General features: G+C 39.8%; 1 protein-coding gene across 4 annotated transcripts in view; it reads left to right on the plus strand.

Annotated features, from left to right (window-relative positions):
- Window positions 1–21100, plus strand: part of Cnc (NFE2 like bZIP transcription factor cap-n-collar) — a 99729-nt gene that overhangs the window by 23282 nt on the left and 55347 nt on the right. For all 4 annotated transcript variants that reach the window (XM_071700218.1, XM_071700217.1, XM_071700219.1 and 1 more), the window contains exons 2-3: window positions 10579–10746; window positions 16688–16763. In XM_071700218.1, the coding sequence (XP_071556319.1) occupies window positions 10579–10746; window positions 16688–16763 (244 nt within the window). The remainder of the gene's footprint in view (window positions 1–10578; window positions 10747–16687; window positions 16764–21100) is intronic.

The raw sequence follows: 21100 nt of genomic DNA on the forward strand, positions 1-21100 counted from the left end.
CAGGCACAAGACCGGTTTTCTTCCGAGCGTAATTATAAGGTTCGAACCAATCGCGCGGTATCTCGAAAAAATTCAGGGCCCATCGCCACCATCGACTTAGCCGCAGACGCCATTTTTCGTCGGTCTTTGTACCGTCGAATCTGCCTTACGCGAAAAAATTTGCATATTTTTCGTCGCATCAAAGTGTAGCGGTTCGTTGTCGTAAGACGAAACAAATTTGGAGTAGATAACTCTGTGTAAAGTGCATTTTATCTAAATCAGACGCGTCAGATCTCCAGCAGATTATCAGAAGATACTCGGAATGAGGAAGAACGTGTTAGTAACGCGTTTAATTGATCGCTATTTATGAGACACGCTCGAAGGCATTCAACTTCTTTTTCTCACTTTGCCAAACCGTAAATATATTCGCAAAAATTGCACTGTAATCTCACTGTAAAGCAGTTCGATACGTGGTTTCTTGCTCGCGACCTGCGTTCTTCCGATGTAATTAAGCGATTTTATTTATGTTTGTTACGCTATTAAACTGGAAGGCAAAGCGTGCTTCGTTGCCATGCGTCGTCCATCGTCTTAACTTAGAAGTAGCCATGTGAACATCGACGCGAGCGAAAAGGGAAACACGCAACGATATCGATCCTCAAGTTTTCGCTGCAAAATTTCTGGCGATTTTCTCGGCGATTACACTCATTGATTTACGAATAAACGAGTTCAATTCTGGTCGATTCATATAACAGTGGTATTAATTATCAAGTTGGAAAGACGAATATGTATGTAACACACGCGAAAGGATGTGAGAATAAATAAAGGCGCATGTTGATTTAATGGCCGCGGTGGAACGAAAGAGGCGGACGAACAAAAAGAAAATGGTTTGGTTCATGTTCTTGCGACGATGACTGAGATTGGTTCCGCGCTTTCTTCGGCTTATGCCGCGCATGGCAGATAAGGCACGCGCACGGGAAAAGCTCGGGGATGAAGATAAGAATTTTTCTAGTAAAACGAAAGATCTCATCTGGATCGTGCGAAAGAATACGCGTATGATAAATGATCTTCTTCAAACTAGTCTCTGCTCTAGACATAGATTGTCCTCGAATCCTGTTTCTCTCGATCTAAAACTTCAACGGAAAGAAAAGGATGCTCGCCGATAACATGGCGAGTCAATATGTTTTACGCTACTATACGCGCGAGAGTACTATAGCTCTACGAATATTTACAGATAAATACTTACATGACAATTAATTTTTTCAATTATGAACATTGATTTTTATAATAAAGTGATTTAATATGATATATCTTCGGCGAAGATTGATTTTTGTCAGACATTTTCTGTAAGTGTTCAGATTAAAAATTAATAGTCGATATTATATTTGTAAAGAAAACGGTGAATCTATAAATATTAGCGAGAAATTTATTTGATCGTTTTTAAAAACATGTGAGTGATGCTTCATTAATAATTAATTAACATGCTTGTAAACAATCCGCTACATTGTCGTTATAGTCTGAACAAAAAGTCTCATTAAACACTGACAGGCAGTTATACTTCGTATCGGCGTTTTCTTGCTAATTATATTCTGAAAACGTCCGTAGAATTTTTTCGATTTCATCTGAATGGATTATAAATTAATGAGCTAGGATAGTGTAAGGTGATATAACACGCAGCGAGTTATTATCTAACAGTGCGTGAAAATAGTATTCTCGTCCGACACAGCATGATAAGGAACATTGTGTATGCGCGGTACGCATATAGAACTTACTAATATCTCTTTCTCTCTCTCTTTCTCTCTAGCAAATATCCTTATTAACCCAAAAAGGCTATTTGTCTTGATAGACAAATAACGCTTTTCCAATCTAGGTTAATGAGAAATGTTTATTACTTTTGTGACTTTATCATGCAGATTGTTATGTGTACGTTTCTTCATGTGTTACGTGTGCAAAAGAAGTATCTTTCGTATTTCGTAATATAAAAGATCGATTAAATGTCGATAAATAGAAATATAATAAATTAATTTTACATTGTACGATCGTTGATTAGCACAACATTGTTGAATTCTTGTTCACAGAATACAGATAAACTTAGATATCATAAAATGGAGTGAAGTTTTTCAAAGATTAACTCCTTTATCGCACATGCAAGATATTTTTTCACAGAGCCATATCCTTCATTAAATATAAAAATACTAATACTAATATCTAAATACTAATACTAGTCTCTTATCTTATCCCTATTCTATATAATTTTATTTATATATAATTTCCGAATTTTTCAAGTTCTCTTACTTTTCATCGCGTTCATATCGTGCCGAAAATCGTGCCGACACGTGTACTCGGTATTGCGACACGAGTGCTGCAGTCCCTTTTTGGAATACGTATAAAAAGCGGCAAATGCAAAATACGTGGGCTTGGCATCGCACCGCAGGGTTCGTGGCTCCGGGGTTGAGGAGGGAGAATATACGTACGCCCCTGTCGGGGTGAACGATCGTGAGGGCACCGTCGGCGTTCCCTTTGTATACGCACCGCTCCCCTCCCCTTTCCATCTCCTCCCCCTTTCCTTCTTGCCGACTGGTACCTCTGCGATATATCCCACAACATAAATACGCGTCTCTCCCTCCGCAATTCCCTATCCCCCCCTCCATCCCTTTCTTCCTCCGCAATCCTGCCGGACTCCCCTGTCGGTCGGAGTTGCGTGGATACATTATACGAATTACATTGATGATACGTCGATGGGACACGAGATAGGGGGGTGCTTTGGCTGCACCGATAGCGCCGGAACTATTTTTCATGCTGCCCTCCCCGGACCCTCCCTCCCGCCTTATCCGTCTTACCGCTCTTACGATCTTACGTCCGCGAGCGTTCGTTTCTTTTATCCGTTTCGCGCGAAAGAAGAAAATAACGTGGCTCCGACGGACTTGATTATGATGCAAATGATCGCATTTCAGTACTCACGCGAGCGCCATAGTCGCGGTGCACTAGGTGCCGCAATTTCTTATTCGTTAGTTCGCTTAAGGCACCACGCGATAATGAGTTCACAGCCGCATGTACTAGTGATATTTAAACCAGAAAAATTCAATGAAATTTCTGTGACAAATTGCAACGATTTCTTCAAAAACTAATAGCGGCCTTATAATTTGACTCATAATTATAAGATCATTTTGATATCAAAATCACAGACAGGAAATGATTTAGTAAAGTCACAATCCTTATTTGTTGTACAGCAAGTTGTATAACCGGTTTTGTCATTAGAATTTTAATCAATCCGTGCAATTAGTATGTCTTGCGATTTAATAGTAGAGAATACGCTCTCCATGCGTGAATGATTATTAGACAAAAAGTGAAAGGACATTATTACAAAAAATGAAAAAATTCTAGATTTTTTCAAACGATTTCTTCACCGGTCATTTACGAACAAATATGTATTCTTATTTAATTTTTCTCGTTTTGTCTTAGACTGCATTTTGATCTTTTCTTTTTTTTATTAGCAATAGAAGTATGTAAGACGCGAAATAATTTTTTTTGTATTAGTGAATTATATATATATACCACGATTTGTGAATGTACTTTTGACTATTCGATTAAATAATCATTTTCCTACACATCTCTAAAAATGACCGTCGCCATTGCGATGTGAGACGTAACATTGATCGCCGGAGAAAGCGAATGACTCCTCCCGCGTAACTTTGCAGTCAACCCCTTTCGGGAAGTCTCTTGAGAGTTTCTGATGACTGACGTTAAGTTTCACCCTTGCCTCAGGAAACTTTAGCCATAATTAAATCTCCATCCTTCTCGAGCTTTTTTTTGTTTGCTCATTACGTTACATTAGCTCGATCGTAATATTACATCGAGTACTCACATGCTTCGAATTTAATGCGATTGGATATATTTACGAAGATTATTCTTATCATCTTTCTTTCTGTTAATCTCCAATACCAATGAGTAAAAATTATGCTTTTCTTTTACAATCGAAAATTAGAAAAGCAATATATTGCGCATCGATTATGCTTTATGTATCCGAAAATATATTGTCTGTATATTCGAGTTACGTTTTGGTAGACCGATCGTTGCTTCGCGGCAAGACAGGCGTCCCCTAGGATACGCTTCCTCCCTCTCCTCCCGTCCCAGATCCCGCAGGATCATTAATCAAATTCCCCTTTAGCCTCGCCTCCCCCTTTATCCCCGCCTTGACCGAAGGCTCGGCCGCCATTACTGTGCGGCTGCATGCACAACGCACTAATTAAAACCAGGAAATTAATGTTTTATTCCTTTACGCCTACTCTCTCGATACGACGTATCGTGCCAGATGGAAAACTTCGTAGTTCGAAAGACGAGGCACGATCATTTTGTTAAACCGATTGAGACTTATATTCTAATTAATGTAGAAAAGAGCCTGATTTTCTTATTTTAAGATTAAAATAGAAATGCTACATATTGCACCATACATTTTTAATTGTAAACAGAATAAGAGAATTTTATATTAAAAAAAAATTGTTATTGCGAAAAATGAAAATCTTTTTCGACAATGCGTACGAAAAAGATACTTTTTATATTTAGTTTATATATATGGTAAATAATTTTATTAAAAAGATAGTTATTCCTAATGAAGAAGTTTTCAATTAAATTATCTGTTTTACTTTTTGTCGATTTTTTAATATGTAACGTAAAATTCAACTTGTTTTATAATAACTTTGCTATGAGTTTCGTTGGAGATTAGATGAAAAAAATAGCAAAAGTAAAAATTCTATGCATCACATTCTTTTGGCCAATGATTCGCTTTACCGTTCAATAGGTGTACAGATCGGTCAGAATGGAATCCATTAGCGGTCAGTACCTACATCAAAGTGTGTCAAGTCATTCATAAATATACGAAAACTGTATAATTTATGGATCTAACACATCGTTAGATTTTTCGTTTGCCTTTTAGGAGATCATTTGTTTCGTAAAGATCTTTTTGTTTGCGCATGCAAGAAAGGTTTTACCTAGAAAGCCTTTCGTTTTTTGTGAAGAAAGCACTTATTCTGTGCGAATTCTATGGAGTCTCATGGGACACTGTGTGATTTCACTAAGTTTGGTCAAAACTTAAGAACGTTGAATATGAACGTTACAATGTGAATAGCATAAAAATAACATATAATGAATACATGAATACAATTCTTTCTAATAAATTACTTGAGTTTTTATTTAAATTTTCGATGTTGAATATTATCATAAACATTAAGTTATATTTTTCTTAAAGAAAAGTTCCAAAAATTAATACGAAAAGAAAGTCTATCTTTTATTCTACATTTTTTAATTTTGATTTATTATTAAAATTTTATTTAACACAAATGTATTTTAATCTTAATAAAATACAAATACATAGAAATATGTTTTATCTATGCAAAGACAGCAAGCTGTCGGTTTGTCAATAATACCTGGTCAACTTAACGGTAGGATCATTATTAGGTCTATTTATTGTCCATAGTCAAACAGATTCATAGTCAATTCTGGATGGGATTCACTGTCGGCAAACAGTGTGATATTCCCAAAAGGTTCAATTGTATATAAATGCCGGATTAGAAGAAAACCAATTGTATTAAGCAATAATGAAATTAGCAATACATTTGTAAAGATCTTTTATATATCGCCCAAAAGGACGATTGGCTTTTCATTTATTAGTTCCACACTGAGAGAAAAATTCTTTGAAAGGTTGAAGGAATCGATAATATCCGTTTCGAATTGATTGTCCTGATCATTTAAACCTGGATTTTTCTCTCAGTGCACCTACGAGACGCTCGTAAAGCAGTTACTTATATTTTTTACAATATTGTCGTTTTGCGCTATTTTATAAATTAACGAATCACTAAAATGTTATTTTTTTTATATATACAGAAAAATTAAGTAATATGATTCTAAATCATTTTTTTCAAGAATCGAGATCTTTTATGTGGAAGTTATAACTTTTGAATAAATAATTATCATTAAAAACCATATGCTTTTTCGACAATCGTAATAATCTAGCGACAAGAAACATAGCTAGAAATAATTGAAAAGTAGAAGAAGCTGTCTAAACTGCACAATTGAAAGATAAATTTAAAAAAACAATAAATCGTTAATATGATTCGCTTGAATGGTTTTAGAAGAGAAGCCGTGAATTAGGACAAGTGCATCGACTCGCACGAAAACTAGAAAGCTGCATTGTCATGTTTCGACGACAGTGGTTTTGCTTGACGAAGAAAACATTGTCAAGAGTCGCAGATATAGACCATAGTGTCTCTCATTATGTCAATTCAATGGCGATATTTTTTACGATTCTTAACCGTTGCACGGTATACGACAATTAGTCAAATACCACAAAAGAACGTATTGTATTCCCGGATGTGCCTAATTATCTTTATTTTGACAATTCATTTTGTTTTAATTGCAACTAATTGGACTTCTGAGATAATACAATCAGCGTGAAACGCTGCCAAGCTCTACTTATTATTCGTCCGAAGTTGCGAACAAAAAGTCGAACTTGATCTTTTTGGACTTCGCAGACTGCAATTATGTTTACAGTTACAGAGAGACGAACGTATCGATACCCGGCTATAATTAACTCGATACGCGCGGCGATAGCTGGCGAGCAAAGATTCGTCTTTGCGGTGAGAATCGCGGAAATAACGGGAGCGTGTTGCACCTGTTCTAGTCGGACGCAAAAACAATCGCTTTTTCCGAGATAACTCGCGGAGATACGTTTGGTGCTCGGTGTATCGAAGCGGTTTCGCCATCGCGGTTTCGAGAAACCTATCCGCGACACATCCGATTGAATCGGAGGGACGGGCGATGCTAGATAAAACGGTGGTCGACCATTACGAGCCCACCTCGTGTAATTACTGATCTTCAGATATATCTTCTGCCTTCACGTCGTTGTTTTGTGCGCGGCTCGGTCTCACCAGGTTTCTCCGATCGAATCGTATTACCGGCACCATTCATACTTTTGGAATTTCAAGATATCAACCATTTTCGATCGAGTAGTATATCCTATTCTTAGAAATTACATAATTATACTGACACGGCGATTTACATTTTCGAACTGTGTTTATAGATTCGTGCGATAAGATAACGAAATTTTTAATCTGGCGAAGATACGTGACAACTATTGCTTCATACATCACATCAGCTCCTTTCATTTTGAATATAAATTGAATATAAATTTTCGCCCGCAGAGAAGCACGGGACTGGCCACAATAGCCGGCCGTTGTCGGAGATCGTTTCGATCGGACGGTCGCGGGCGCGAGTCTTTTTTCGGGACTCCGGTCCAACCCGCCGATGTAAATCGAATAGAAATTGAGGGCGTCGATATTCGATATATCGGGGCCTGTGTATGCGGACGAGCGTGTGCATCGCGCCGCGCCGCGCCGCGCCGCGCCGCATGGCGTGCATCGTGGATCATAGCGCGGCGCTGCGCGTATAAAACGTGGGCCGAGCGAGAGGTAACTCTTGACATCGCGCCGCGGAGCCCAGCTGTGGGCGCGGCGGATATCCCGCTGTGTCTCTCCAACATGGCCGACGTCATACGCACACCCACGCCGTGTCTCTCTTTCTCTGCCTCCCACTGACCGCCGATCTCCCCTTTCTCGATTCTCGCCGCATCGAATTACACGGTCAGCGAAGTAATTTACAAAGCTACGCCCGCGCGAGAGCGCGCCGCACGGAATCGTATCCGTTACATCCCTCCGCGGCAGCGGCGCGGCGCGGCGCCGCGCCGCGACGACCTCGGCCGCGGCCTGTGCGCAAATTCGCGATCGCCCATAACGATACCGTGAGATTAATGGCGCCGCGGTCCCTTTGTCTTTGGCCGGCTTGGGCGCGTCGACAAACGTAGTTGCTGATTAATTAAGAACGCGAGAGAGCGCAGTAATGGAGGATTGAAGGAAGGGTCATATTTCGCGATCGAGAAAATCACGTCGCTATCTTCTAGCTTGGCGTTCGCAAATGCATAAACAACAGTTATTGTATACATGTATACATATGCATAAGCATTTATGTATTACATATATTTGTGATTATTTCGCAGGTATACAAAATACAAACATACACGGAAAAAAAGACTTGGTTGAGATAAGAGAAAAAATGGTCGCCTCGACCAAGTCTTGGTCGAGGCGACCATTTTTTCTCTTATCTCAACCAAGTCTTTTTTTCCGTGTATATACAAGGCCAAAATGATACTTTGGAACTTGGATATTAAAGGCCGAATTCTTAAAAATATTTCGTCAAAGCTGAAATTGTTTTAAAATTTGCATAACTTTCAATATAAGTTGTTTGTATATAATAATTTTACGAGTGGAAAACCTCTACCACTAAAGAATACATTATGTATTGTATTTTTTTAATGATCCCTCGAAAACGTCATGGTCTTCTGGCTGTAAATACCTTGGTCTCTCAAGACATCATCCCTTCGTCGAGGGAAGCCTCAGTAAAAGGAAATAGGAAAAACGATGTTGAATAATGAAGGGACTATTCTGGGACACTAAACAGGCCGCGATCGAGTTGCTACGCTTGTCCAGCGCGAATTAAATAATCAAATCTAATCGCTTCCTGATTCAATTGTCTATTCAGGCATTGCGCGAAGAGCCTCATTCCATGTCCTTTCTCGTGTAACGTTTTTGACAAGAGTCGCGTTACGAGAGCCGCGGCTTCTTCCTCCTGGACATACACGTCGCACTTACGTGCTTGTCGTATGAATGCAGCCTGGTTTCCTGTCTCGCCGATGCTTCGACAAGAATCGAGCCGTTTTAGCCCACGTGCATGTCGCTGACGAAGCGAAAAGCTATTGCTACAGTTTCAAGTATCGGCATATCCGCGGTATGGTACCACGTATGAGAACGCCCATGAAGCGCCGTGTAACGAGTGGTGAATACAATAGGAATGCCTGGGCCCTAAACACGCGTTCGCGAACAATAATTGACGCGGAAGTACCGCGGAAAAAGCCTGCCGTTCGGCCGAAGACGCAGAACTCGCGTATGTCCCTCTATAGTCACTTAATCCGTAAACATGGCGGTTCGAGCAAACGTTACGCTTCGGCGTCGGTTTATCGGTAAATGGGGAAACAGCGAACGATGAGTAAGCAAGGACTGCGAAAGGCAATACTAGTATATTTTTAACAAAATCGCGATTTATACTAAAATACAACTCAAATTTTTAGATATATATATATATAATAGATACTATATCTTAATGTTATAGCAGGAATAAAAATAAGAAACTTAAATTAATATTACATATTGCATTATTAGTATATATTATATGGTCTTTATAATTATATATTATAACACTTGTGTTTAATGCAAAAAATTACTTTTTATTATACGAAAAGGGCTTATTACTTTTCCTACAAAAAGAAATACTTGGAAACATCCTAACGCCCGCACTATCGCTAAAAATATTGTAATCCGTATTTTTTAAGACCAACGATTTTCCCACGGTACTTACACAAACTGCCGCATAGATCGGTCTCCTTCCGAACATGTTAATCGTTTCATGTATGTGCCGCGAGTTCGGAGTGGGTTTTAGATTGGCGAGGAAAATCCGTAGATTGGTTAACGAGGCTCAAAGTACGAACTCGGCGAAATTGGCTCGATTAAAACCCACGGGGCAGCTGCCCCGAGGATTGTGCCCCGTCATGTGATTGGTCCCTTCTCCCGGGTCCTTTCTTCGATCTCCTCCATTTCGAGATGCATCGATACTCGACCATCATTAATCATGCACTTTTGTACACACTCGTCGATGGGACTCCCTGCGAGGGACATCCGAGACGCAACAAAAATGAATCTCGGAGATCGAGACTGGGCCTGAACGGCGATCGAGGCCAGATGTTATTAACTTATGTAAAATAAACATAAACGAAAGCGCTGCGCGCGCAGGGCACTCCGTTGTGGAACATTAATCGTGCGACTTTTAGAAGGATGGTAGCGATATTATGATTACTTTGCGCAACAATTTTATTTTAATCGTAAGCGCTAGTCAGGAGCGCATCGTAAAATTAAATAACATATCGGATATGCATCTTAATAAAATGAATTTTAAAATTAATTATCGTGATTCTCCTGCAAAAGTTTTCAATGTCTATTCTCTATTCTATACAATACATACAATAGATTTTTCATTTTTTCAAAGTAAATGTACACCTGTTAAAAGTTTCCCTCTTGCATATACTTAATAAAAGTATTATGTTAAAGCACATGTTACAAGTTACATTAAAGTTATAAGTATAATTTTCTTTAATATCATTTCTGGGGCTAAAGATAAGATGAGTATATATCAAAGAATTAAGTATATCAAAACGAGACAAAACTTCCACCCGTATAACTCGCATCTATTCGATTTGCATTTAAAATGAAACCCGCATATATTCGTGTAAGATAATGAAAAGAGGAAAGTGTGTTACAGTAGGAACATTTTGTTTTAAATTTTAAAGGATTATGCGTTGAATTAAATGAGCGTGAATGTAAATTATTGTTGCATTATATCAATTATTGGAGCTTCGAATTAAGAAAGGGAAAACAAATAAAATTAATAAGTACGAATAATGCTGATCTTATATAATAATATCACGTGCATTCTTGATTTCAGGATATGGACCTAATTGAGGTTCTCTGGAAGCAGGATGTGGATCTGGGATTCACGCTGGTGGAGCCGGCCACGACGCCCACCAAAAAGCCGTCTACATCGGAAAAAGAATCAGCGGACGAAATCGAGAAGCTGAAAGCTTTAGAAGCTATTAATGCCACCTATCAGAAGGTACGAAAAGGCTCTTTTTACTTTCTTTCTTTTCGATTAGTATCTTGCGCTATTCGAATTTTGCATTGTTCATTTTTTTGAAATCGCACGATTGTGCGATTTCGAGTTGTTTCGGATTCCCAATTACAGCGTCTAACGAGCGATTGTCTCTTGAGAATGCGCCGCTTTCTGCTTTCACGCATGTTAGAAGGAAGCGTTTGCTTCCTCGGACTCAATTTAAACGTTCGTTTCTCCATATGCCAACGGGCCCATTGATGTCTTCCTGTGTCCTCCGGACGATTATCGCAGATAGAAAGCTCCGGACGTGCACCTGTACGTTAAAGAATGCCTCGCGACGTCGCACGTATTCCGTTCTGCCTCTCGATAATCGTCGACCAATTGGATTGTGCGAATAGGAAGCGACATTCCTTGTGTAACGCTTCAGAAGAAAAAGACTTCCAGATTTGGCTTCCGGGCATTTATGCACATGTTGATAAACATTTCAGGATTATTATTTTTCGTTTTCTTTCTTGAGTATCATTATAAATCATATTATTATATTTAAAAAAAATGTATTTTGGCATTTTAACAAGAATATTAGCTAATCGCGATACCCTGAGAATACAAATATCAACAAAATACTGTGTTTAGATAGATTCATATCGATTCGTAAAATAGACGATAATGCATCAAACAAACATGACACTACTAGCTCGATCAACAGTGGAATTCGGCGCTCGGGGTGGTTATCTCCTTGTCATCTCTTCATCGTGCGTTACCGCGCAAAGTTTTTTTTCAAGGGATATGCGCATCCGTCCTGAAACGTCAACATACCCCGAATCTTTCGCGAACTTTAATATTTTTTTTGTTTCGAGAAATAGTATTGTTCTCTTATCCTGGTTCTTTAGCGCGTGGTTTCTGCGCTCATAATCGGTCGTAGATGATCGATCTCGATCGATCGGAGACACTAAGCCGCCTCAAATACGTAGCGGCTATGTTCGGTAGGCCCAAAGAGAGATTAGGAACCATATCCCACGCGTCTTCTCGGATATAATCTCGGCTGATATTCCAAGTCTGGCTCGTATCGATCATCGATCTTGTCTCTCTCAAGTTATATGCACATCCGAGATAACTTTGTCCCACGGTGTATTATAGTCGTGTCCCACGAGAAGGCATATCTTCATGCAGCAGTTTTGTTTATCTTTATATAAAGATATATATAAAGATTCTGCACACACACACACACACACACACACACACACACACACACACACACACACAGTTTTTTCCATAGATTCTAAATATTTTCTTTCTCAGTAGAAAATTGAGTGGTCGATATTTTGTTATTAGAGACCGATATCATGAATTATGTTGCACCTGCTTCTGTTACTATCGAGAAATGATAGTAATGGAATTGACCCTTACTTCTATTTCACCGAAAAATTGATCAAGTCTCTACTATTAAAATACTTACAATTAGAATAATATGCAATTGAAAATAAGATGAACAGAATATTGTTTCGATATCTACATACAATGCGATAGGGATTATACAATTTTTTCTTTAATAGCTTCTTTCATTAGCAATGTAAAAGCAAGTCTTTTAATTCTGGAACTCGACTATCATCTTTAAATCAATTTATTTTAATTTTCTAACCGTGAATGTAATCTAAAGCTATGAAAAATGCAGGCTCTTTAGTTGATTGGATTCCAGTTGATTCTCCTCGTGCAAGTAAGTTTTTCGATACTGATGATTTTTCTTCGCTCGGCGTGTTTCGGTGGATGGACACGAGGCGCATTTAAGTATCCGGCAGATTCGAGCCTACGAGATCTCATCCATACGATGGTCACCGACAATGACGCTGCATCGACGTTCTGGGCGGGTAGCCCATCAGACTTCTCGACGTTCTTCGTCTCCCTCTCTGTCTCGTCCTCTCTTCATCCGCTTCTTCGCTTCTCTCTTCTTCTCACGACCTTCAGTAGTCTCGGCGTTCCTTCTTCGTTCTTTATTTCTTTCCCGGCGTCGCTATGCGCCGCATCGTCTCCATCGGCCTCTTCCTCCGCGAAGATCGCATTGTTCCAGCGGGTTCTATCTTTGTGAGGGCTCGCCGCCGCCTCGAGAGCCCAATAACACGGGGAAGACCCTCGATCCCGATCGAAAGCCGACACATTGATCCGAGACGCGATCCGCGAACAGCTGAGAACAAAGAAGAGTCCAGTCTCTCGTCTTCTCCCTCTCTGTCTTGCATTGCGACAGATTATTGACAAGCATTGTTCCAGTGTCTGGCCACAGAATTGTTTTAACTAAAAAGGCAGGCAATGACTCAAAATCGACGTGGCGCTGTCAGAAGTGACAATGAGAAAATTTCACTACGCATATCTTCTTAAATTGCATATTATTCTTCCTTTCTTGAGAATTTAGAATTAATATAATTCTGGCGAGTCCAATTTTACCGATATAACATTACTGGTATAATATCTTGCTTTAATCTCTTTTTCTTTTAGATATGAATAATTGAAATTTGTATATTGAGACATATAGCTTCATAAAGATTTACGACTATCAGCTTTAAGGTGAACAGTGCAATGAAAACACTATAAATGATCCTGCCACGTAGAATATTTGTCAACATGTCGTGCCATTCGAGAACGACGTTGATGTCGCTAGGAAGAAGCTTCTTCCTAGGCAAGTGAATTGCTGTAAAGCACGTTGCATGTTTCTGTTGTACAATTATCTCAAGCCGCCGTGACTGGCAGAAATTTTTAATCCAGAGCCAAGATTTAAATGATCGGTGCACGTCGCGGCGACAGGCTCCATTAGAGCGACTCCGTCTCGCTGCGAAATGGGAATGAATTATGGAGGCGTTTAGAGGAACGTCAATCTAGAAAGTAGGAAAGAGGAAGTTCGATCGAGCGATTCAGGATGGAAAGCATTCGTCGCGAAGACAACAAATTTTTCCATGCTTAGCAGACGTGGTCACGGTTTGTTCCCCCTCGCGCATGCATGTCTGTTTACTTTCCGTACACACGTCTCTCGGCTGGTATCGTCCATGCAAAAACATTATCGATATCAATTAAAAATACAAAGATCTGTCGATCGCATTTAGAAAAGCAACAACGGAAAAAGGTCGTATCGATGTCCCTGTATAAATACTCAACTTGATATCTTGATTGACATTCGCTTTATACGTATGTATGGAGATGCTCTCGATACGTCGTCGCTACATTGCTAGATCGCATGTATCGTTGCGCGTTTTCATCAGTCTGAGATGATTCGTAATTATTGGGCGAAGAGACGCCTGCAACAAACACGATACAAAGCCCGATCAATTTCCGCTTACAGCACCGGCTTGCTCCGTTAAGTTGTTTCAACGCGAATGCGTATCGCGCAAGATGAATCGCCGCAAGGCACCTTATTCCCGATCGTAGGAGATCGCTTTCTCGAGCTGTCGTGACTGACGTGAATTTTTAATTCATCGACGCGATTCAAATGAAGCGAGTTCTCCTAGGCGACGGGCTCCATTAGGGGCGACTCCGTCTCGGTGCCAGGAGCCCGAAGACGGTGGCTCGCTGGGAGAAACGCGGCGAGAAGAGGGTCGGATCCATGCCGATGTAGAAGGAGGATCTCGACGAAAACAACAGATCCTCTCGCCCCGTCCTCCATCCGCGCCGAGTGTATTCATAAAACCATCAAAATGGCTAGCGTTCATTTGTTCCTGCGATGTATCCGTGAAGCCGGCGCGCGGGATCTGGTAAAATGATAGATGTACGCAGCATCCCCCTCGGTACGAAGGGGCGCCATCGACGGACCTATCGGAGCGGAAGAGAGACGGGGCCAAAAAGGACGAGAGAGAGAGAAAGAGAGAACGATGTCGATCCACGAGGCGTTTCTTGTATGTAAGAGAGAAGGAGAGACAGCGGATAAAGAGAGAGGGGACTCGCGAGCCAGAGAGATTGGAGCACTCCGGGAGGGGTATTCCGAGGGACGTATTGATGGTCCTGGAAATTGAAAACGCGCCCGGCCAGCCGAAGTGGGTTTGGCTTCCTTCTTTGTCCCGATTGTTTCCGTCGGCTGGAATTTCGGAGCAAAATGGCGCTCGTGCGGTGATATCAATGATCTAGGTTATCGCGTTTTAATATCTGACTTCCGGAGCTATTTTTTTGGAAACTTATTTATCTTACTCCTTACAAAGCGACTTTTTTGTCCGCGGCATTATTAGAATATAATTCCTTTTTTGTTACATTTTTTTGACTAATAACCAATAAGATATTGTATATTTTCTTCTATAAAATTGTTAAAATATTTAATTATTATTGAAGGTAATATTTTTAAATATTAAAATTTCTATTCTTCAAGATACTTTAGTTACAAGTCGAAATAAATTCAGAACGACAAGTCACAAAATGTGAACTGTGTCGCGAGTTACATACGATTCGATGGCAGCGTGACTCGCGCCATATCTTCAACGACCGCGATATACCATATTCAATTCGTATTTACTCGCGGCGATCAAGGCTGATTTGAATTATGCTTTCTATCCGCGCGCTGGTCCTTGTAAGGCGGTTGATCGGGGCAGACAGTCGTAACAGTTCGTAAACGTTAATTGAGAGCTATGCCAGCCATGCAAGTCCGTATCGCTGACAGGACCTCCATTGTCGCATCGAGGGTTGCGTCGTCGAGCGGGACCGACGTTTCCTTCGAGAGTCGAAAGAGATGACGTTGTGGGCCCAAAATAAGGCACATGGCTATACGCGTTCGTGACTCTTCAAAAATATTTTAGGACCGCCTTTAAGATGCATGGACTTTTAAAGCTCACGGAGAATTTTTCAGGTTTTACTCAATATTACACAGGATATTCTTTAAAGTCTAGAGGAGGCATCTATTAAGGAAAAAAATTACGTTTGTACGATAAACTGCAACATCTGTTATTAATCCGGAAAAAAAAGTTTTCACGAATTTACGATATTTCTAACAGTACAGTGATGAAGTGTTCGTTTTTGTCTCGCGCGAGTTCGATTTTAGGGCGCTAGGATAGATTGAATTTCGTATTCATAACTCTGTAGAGCTCACAGTGCAACGCACCACTCAACAACGATACATCATATCGTCGAATGAAAAAGTGACCGGAGCGTAGGCAGAGGGATGAAAGATTCGAGAGAGAGGATGGCAAAGGGAGAGCGGCGAGAAAAGAAAGAGAGAGAAAGGGAGACGGATTTTGGCGGGCGGGAGAGAGATAGAGAGCCGGTGGTTGTGGATGGCCGCTATCAGGGACTCGCTATGATTAATGATCGAGTACAATACTGTTTTCATTAAACTCATTTCACTGCAGCTCGCATGTACCGCCGCGCTATGGGCGACCTATGGCCCGGGGGCATACGCCCGCCCTTGGGCCCTTTTTCACGTTGGCGGTAGGGTCGGTCGGTCGCTTGATTATGACGTCTCCATAAGGCTCGACCTTGGCCGTTTCGAATAGGCGCTCGACTGAATTCGGCCATTGTTGCGCGAGCTTCATCTCAAATTCGTCAGCTCCACGGATTCGTAATCATCTTTGTTGAAATTACGTTTTGTGATCGAGCACCGGGTACACCGATCACATCTCTCTTCGAGAGTCTCGCTTCACGAGAGCCGGGTCCTTCACCCCTCTCCTTGACACCTCTCAGATGCGAGAACGTCGTTAATTACGGTCAGCGCTCATTACACCACGGCGCTACTCTTTCAATCTAATTTTCTAGCTAATTTACTGGCCCCTCGTTACAGTTTATTAATTGATCAATTATAATTAATGTGCTGGATAAACTTTACTTTTGACGACGAGTCACGTTATTACAACATTTTTCGCCTCGTGAGATATCTCCCTACTTTTGCGCATAACATTATCTCTCTTGAGAGATAATGATAGCAAAAATATGATAAATCTGTGATAGAGATCTTTTGTTCGATCGAATCTATCGTTATTTTTAGGATGATGCCAAGGAGTCCGAGCCGCAGGAAGATGATCCATGGGCAGGACTGCCTTACACCGTAGATCTTGAAACTGGTAAGCTTATTTGCGCTCTTTATCTGTTATCTTTCTCGTATTTACGTAAAACTTTAGTAAAAAAGAAAGGGTTTGATCTATTAAAGGCGATATTGTGTGATCGAGCTATTTTATAATCGGAATCAGCGTTCTTTTAATTCGCCTGTGCATCGATCGCAATTTTTATCTTGTTGCGCGTCTATCAGAGATGATCGAAATCCCGTTTTCGGATACCAATTAAAAAGTCAGTCGGCGCACATGCTGTGCATGTTTCATGTTGGTCCGTGTGCCGGCAAGAACAGCTAAATACATCTGGCGCTCGCGGCTCTTTACGTCGGAAGCGTATCGAATTAATGCGGCAATTTGTAAGAGCCAATCCGAACATTCACTATAGTCCGAGCCTGCCGCACCTGGCCGCACCTTTGCGCGACTAATTAGCATAAACACGCCGACCGAATGCACTTCGCTGGCCATTCCTTTGGAAATACACCATATACCGTGAAATATCTCATCGCCATCCATCATGAAAAAAACATATAATTGAAGACATAGAATCTTAAACGCGTTAAATGTCAAATTATAAAGAGTTTAATTACATTGTAAAAATTGTATGTGACCCTTAATAACGATGCTTAATCGAAAATAGTAGAGCAATTAAATTGACCATTATCGTTTTCCATAAGTAGCAATCATAAAATGATCGAAGGTTTATGTTTATGTAATTAAATAATTGATCCACCTGGAAATAGAGACCAGACGTAATGTAAGATCAGCAAAATTACCGTGCAAATGGAAAATGTACGTCACACATATACATATATAACAGTTGGATGGCGTTAATAGACCAGAGGTTGCATCTCATTCCCTTTTTTTAATCGTTTCTTTGGCATTCTTGCCGCGCGCTTTCTGTCGCATAATAAAAAGGGAGGTAAGTACGTTAGCGGCGAGAAATGTTATGCGACACGAACTGCATGTGGGAGAATGTCGAGGACACTCGCGCGAACGTCAGGAGCGAGAGAGATGGCAGGAGACTGTAACGAGCGCGCATGCAACGCGCCGCGGCATCTACCTGCATGCCAAGGTGCACTTTGTTCAGGTATATAACTACGGGTTTCCAGGCAGGCAGGTTCCAGTTCCGGAGGACTCGAGGCTGGGGAGTGGCTTCAGGAACGCCCTCGCTACCTTCCTCCCTACCTCCCTGCCTTTCCAACCCCACCAGCCTGTCCAGCCCTTCTGTCGGGTTCGGTTCCCCCTCTTTTCTCTTTCTCTCTCCCTCTCTCGCTCTCTCTCTCTCTCTCTCTCTCTCTCTCTCTCTCGCTCTCTCTCTCTCGCTCTCTCTGCATTTAATTACTTTGCGCTCGACAGAATATACGCCTAGCTACGAGACACTCTGCGTCGAGCGTGCTATCAACGGTTGACGAAGGGCTCGCTTGTTAAATTCTCCTTAGAAATTCATAATATCGATGTCCCGTTCGTACGTGACTGCGAGGATTGTCTTAAAACAATTGACAATTTTGGAAATGCTTGAGCACCAGAGAAAATGTTATTAAACGTTACTTTTATATTGATATTGGAAAAATACATTAGATATCCTGGCAATAAAATAAATTCGGAATTATCTCCATACATTTTTCTTAATCTTTAAAGAGAAATTGTTTATATTATGGTTATACTATACCTTTTTTAAAATTTTTTTAGCCGTAGTACGATATGTAATTTGTCCGCATCTCAAAAATAATATTGAAAAACTAATACCAGCGCAATAGAGCGCTATGATTTGAAGTATTCCTTCGTTTACGATGACGAAATGAATTAATCGGACAGTGCGGTAATAACTTTTTGAGCAGAGAATGGACCAAGAAGAGCAGCAGAGCTCATTACGCGGTTATCTCGTCGTCGATCAATCGAGATATTCGGCGCATGGCGTATATGATTAATGAGTTACTAGACTAATACATAAGAAATTCTTCCATCATCCTTATTCTGTAGGGCTTGATGGGAGAAAATGGTGATCCGTCGTAATATAAAGCAAGAGAGCTGCGTAATGCGTGCGCTAAAATAGAAATGGCGAATTGATGACTAGAAATTAATTGTAAATTTGAAATAGTTGACGCGAATCGCGATGCAGGTCGTAAAACTCATACACGTGTGTGAAATCAAACATTTGTGGGAAAAGTTATTTGCAGCTAATCTTCATATTGCAATTAGGATGCATGCAGCCGTTATTACATATTAATTTATTTGTTTTAACACGTATGTATTCTATATTTATATAAGAAAAATATATAAATATAATTAATACGCTATTGCTTCTCTCCTGATAATTTGTTTAATTTGATTTTAATTTGTTTAATATTATTTGTATATTAATATATTAATGTAAATTTATCTTAACTTTCAGTCACTGTGCGGTTTTAATTTTTCCATGGCAAACCTAATAAATAAAAAAGTCTCACTCCTCAATCAACATTAAGATTACTCTGTAGTTTCTAAACATAGATTAAATGGGCATAGGTATATTTGACTGGAATAATAATAAAAGATATTGAAAAATCCTACATTAAAAGGAGTATCTTTGAAATGTTTTATATTAAAAGACAAAATAATGGCATTAACCTACAAGAGACCACAGATCTTTGTAATGATTATTATTCACCGGTTGTGGAGAGACTTTTACATAACTGACATCTTCTGTTTGTTTTTATTTATTACATATAATGCTTCATGATTTTAGTCTGTACCTATTTCACCTTCCAATCAAGGCTAAGCCTTCATACGCCGATTATTGTTAGACAGAAAGCATAGTTTTGTATCGAATTCAAACACTTGTGACTGTTTTGAGGTTTAGACTGTTTGGTAAGTAGATTACACATTATCATGTAACACCTGCGAGTTACTAATTTTCTAGTTAAAATTTCTTTGGTCTTATTCTTTCTTTTATTTAAAAAGCAGCAGTCAATTTCGTAATATGCCATTAATTGATCTGACAAAATCAGAATGCGAAGTTAACAAACTAACTTCGCGTCCTGAGACTTCTGATGGTTTAAGAAACACGAATATATTTCATTATATATTCGTTATTGACAATTCACTTTAAGATTATAACTATATTTTTAAGTGTCTGAAGAGGGTTTAAACCTTAAATAAATAAAAATAAACAGAAGATGTGTCAGTTATGTGGAAGTCTCTCGACAATCGGTGAATAATCATTACAAAGTCTAATGTGTTCTCTTGTAGGTTAATGCGATTATTTTGTTTTTTAATGTAAAACATTTCAGAGATACTTTTTTTAATAAGACTGAAATGTTTGTAATCTGTGTTTGTATTAAAGTTACTTTTTTTGTTTTTACATATCTTGCTTCAACATTGGCGTTTTGCTCTTATTTGTTTTATGTTTTAAATTTGACTGTATATCTTGAGAGCGTATTTCTTGTTTTTGTTAAGCAATGTTGTTTCAATATGAATTTTAGTTAGTGCTTATAATATTTAAAGCTAAGAATATTTATTATTAACTCTTACACAAAAAGTTGCGAAAAGTATTGATCTTTGTCTATTCTTTCTATAAAGTAATTGGCTTTGAATTTATCGTAAAATTTATTTTTAAAAATTTTGTGACGCTTAGAACGCAAGCTGCATTGGTATTTGCATGAAAAATCATTATGTATTCACAGAAGAATTTCGTGCCAATCGTGATATCCGCATGCGAGATAGGTAGTTTGAAATGAAAAGAAAAGAGGAATAGATGAAAGCAGGCAGCATATACGTTACCGCCGCGGCGCAAGGTGCTTGTACCAATTTGACGAAGCATGATGGATTATACTATAAGTCGCGTGTAAAAAAATAACATCCACAGAATAAATTATCATCGCATTGTCTCGAGCGCGAGCGCATTAGAGACCCTTGTTATGTCCAACGTATGATGAATATGTCTCAACTAAATGTATATATAGGCTCGTTTAATGCGTTTTACTTGGCCGGCTTGTTGCACAATTATCGAAAATACTTTCGCACCACACGCGGTTCGGCCAAGGTGAAACGTATTTTGAACGTCGGAACTATTATCACAGACGTATAGATCTTAATTGTGATGGTGTTCGCGATCGGTGATCGACTGAAATAAACGTAACTCGACCGGTCCGCTCGTGATACTTTTATATTTATTATTACGATACGTCTATGCGAGCGGAAAGGTTCGAATAATCGCGTAGCCGACTATTAGCACCTTCGATACTGAATAACCTTTATCGAGATCGACGTTGCGCCGAGAGATCGGTTTTCGTTACGCCTCGTGAGATTCAAGTCGTGTAATGGGCGTTCAGCCTCGACAACTCCGCCTTCTTAGATATGCCCGCGACATT

Source organism: Temnothorax nylanderi, unplaced genomic scaffold, assembly GCF_030848795.1.
Source record: "Temnothorax nylanderi isolate EJ_2023f unplaced genomic scaffold, tnyl_v1.0 TNYL_tig0021_pilon, whole genome shotgun sequence".
In the NCBI taxonomy this organism is placed as follows: Eukaryota; Metazoa; Arthropoda; class Insecta; order Hymenoptera; family Formicidae; genus Temnothorax; species Temnothorax nylanderi.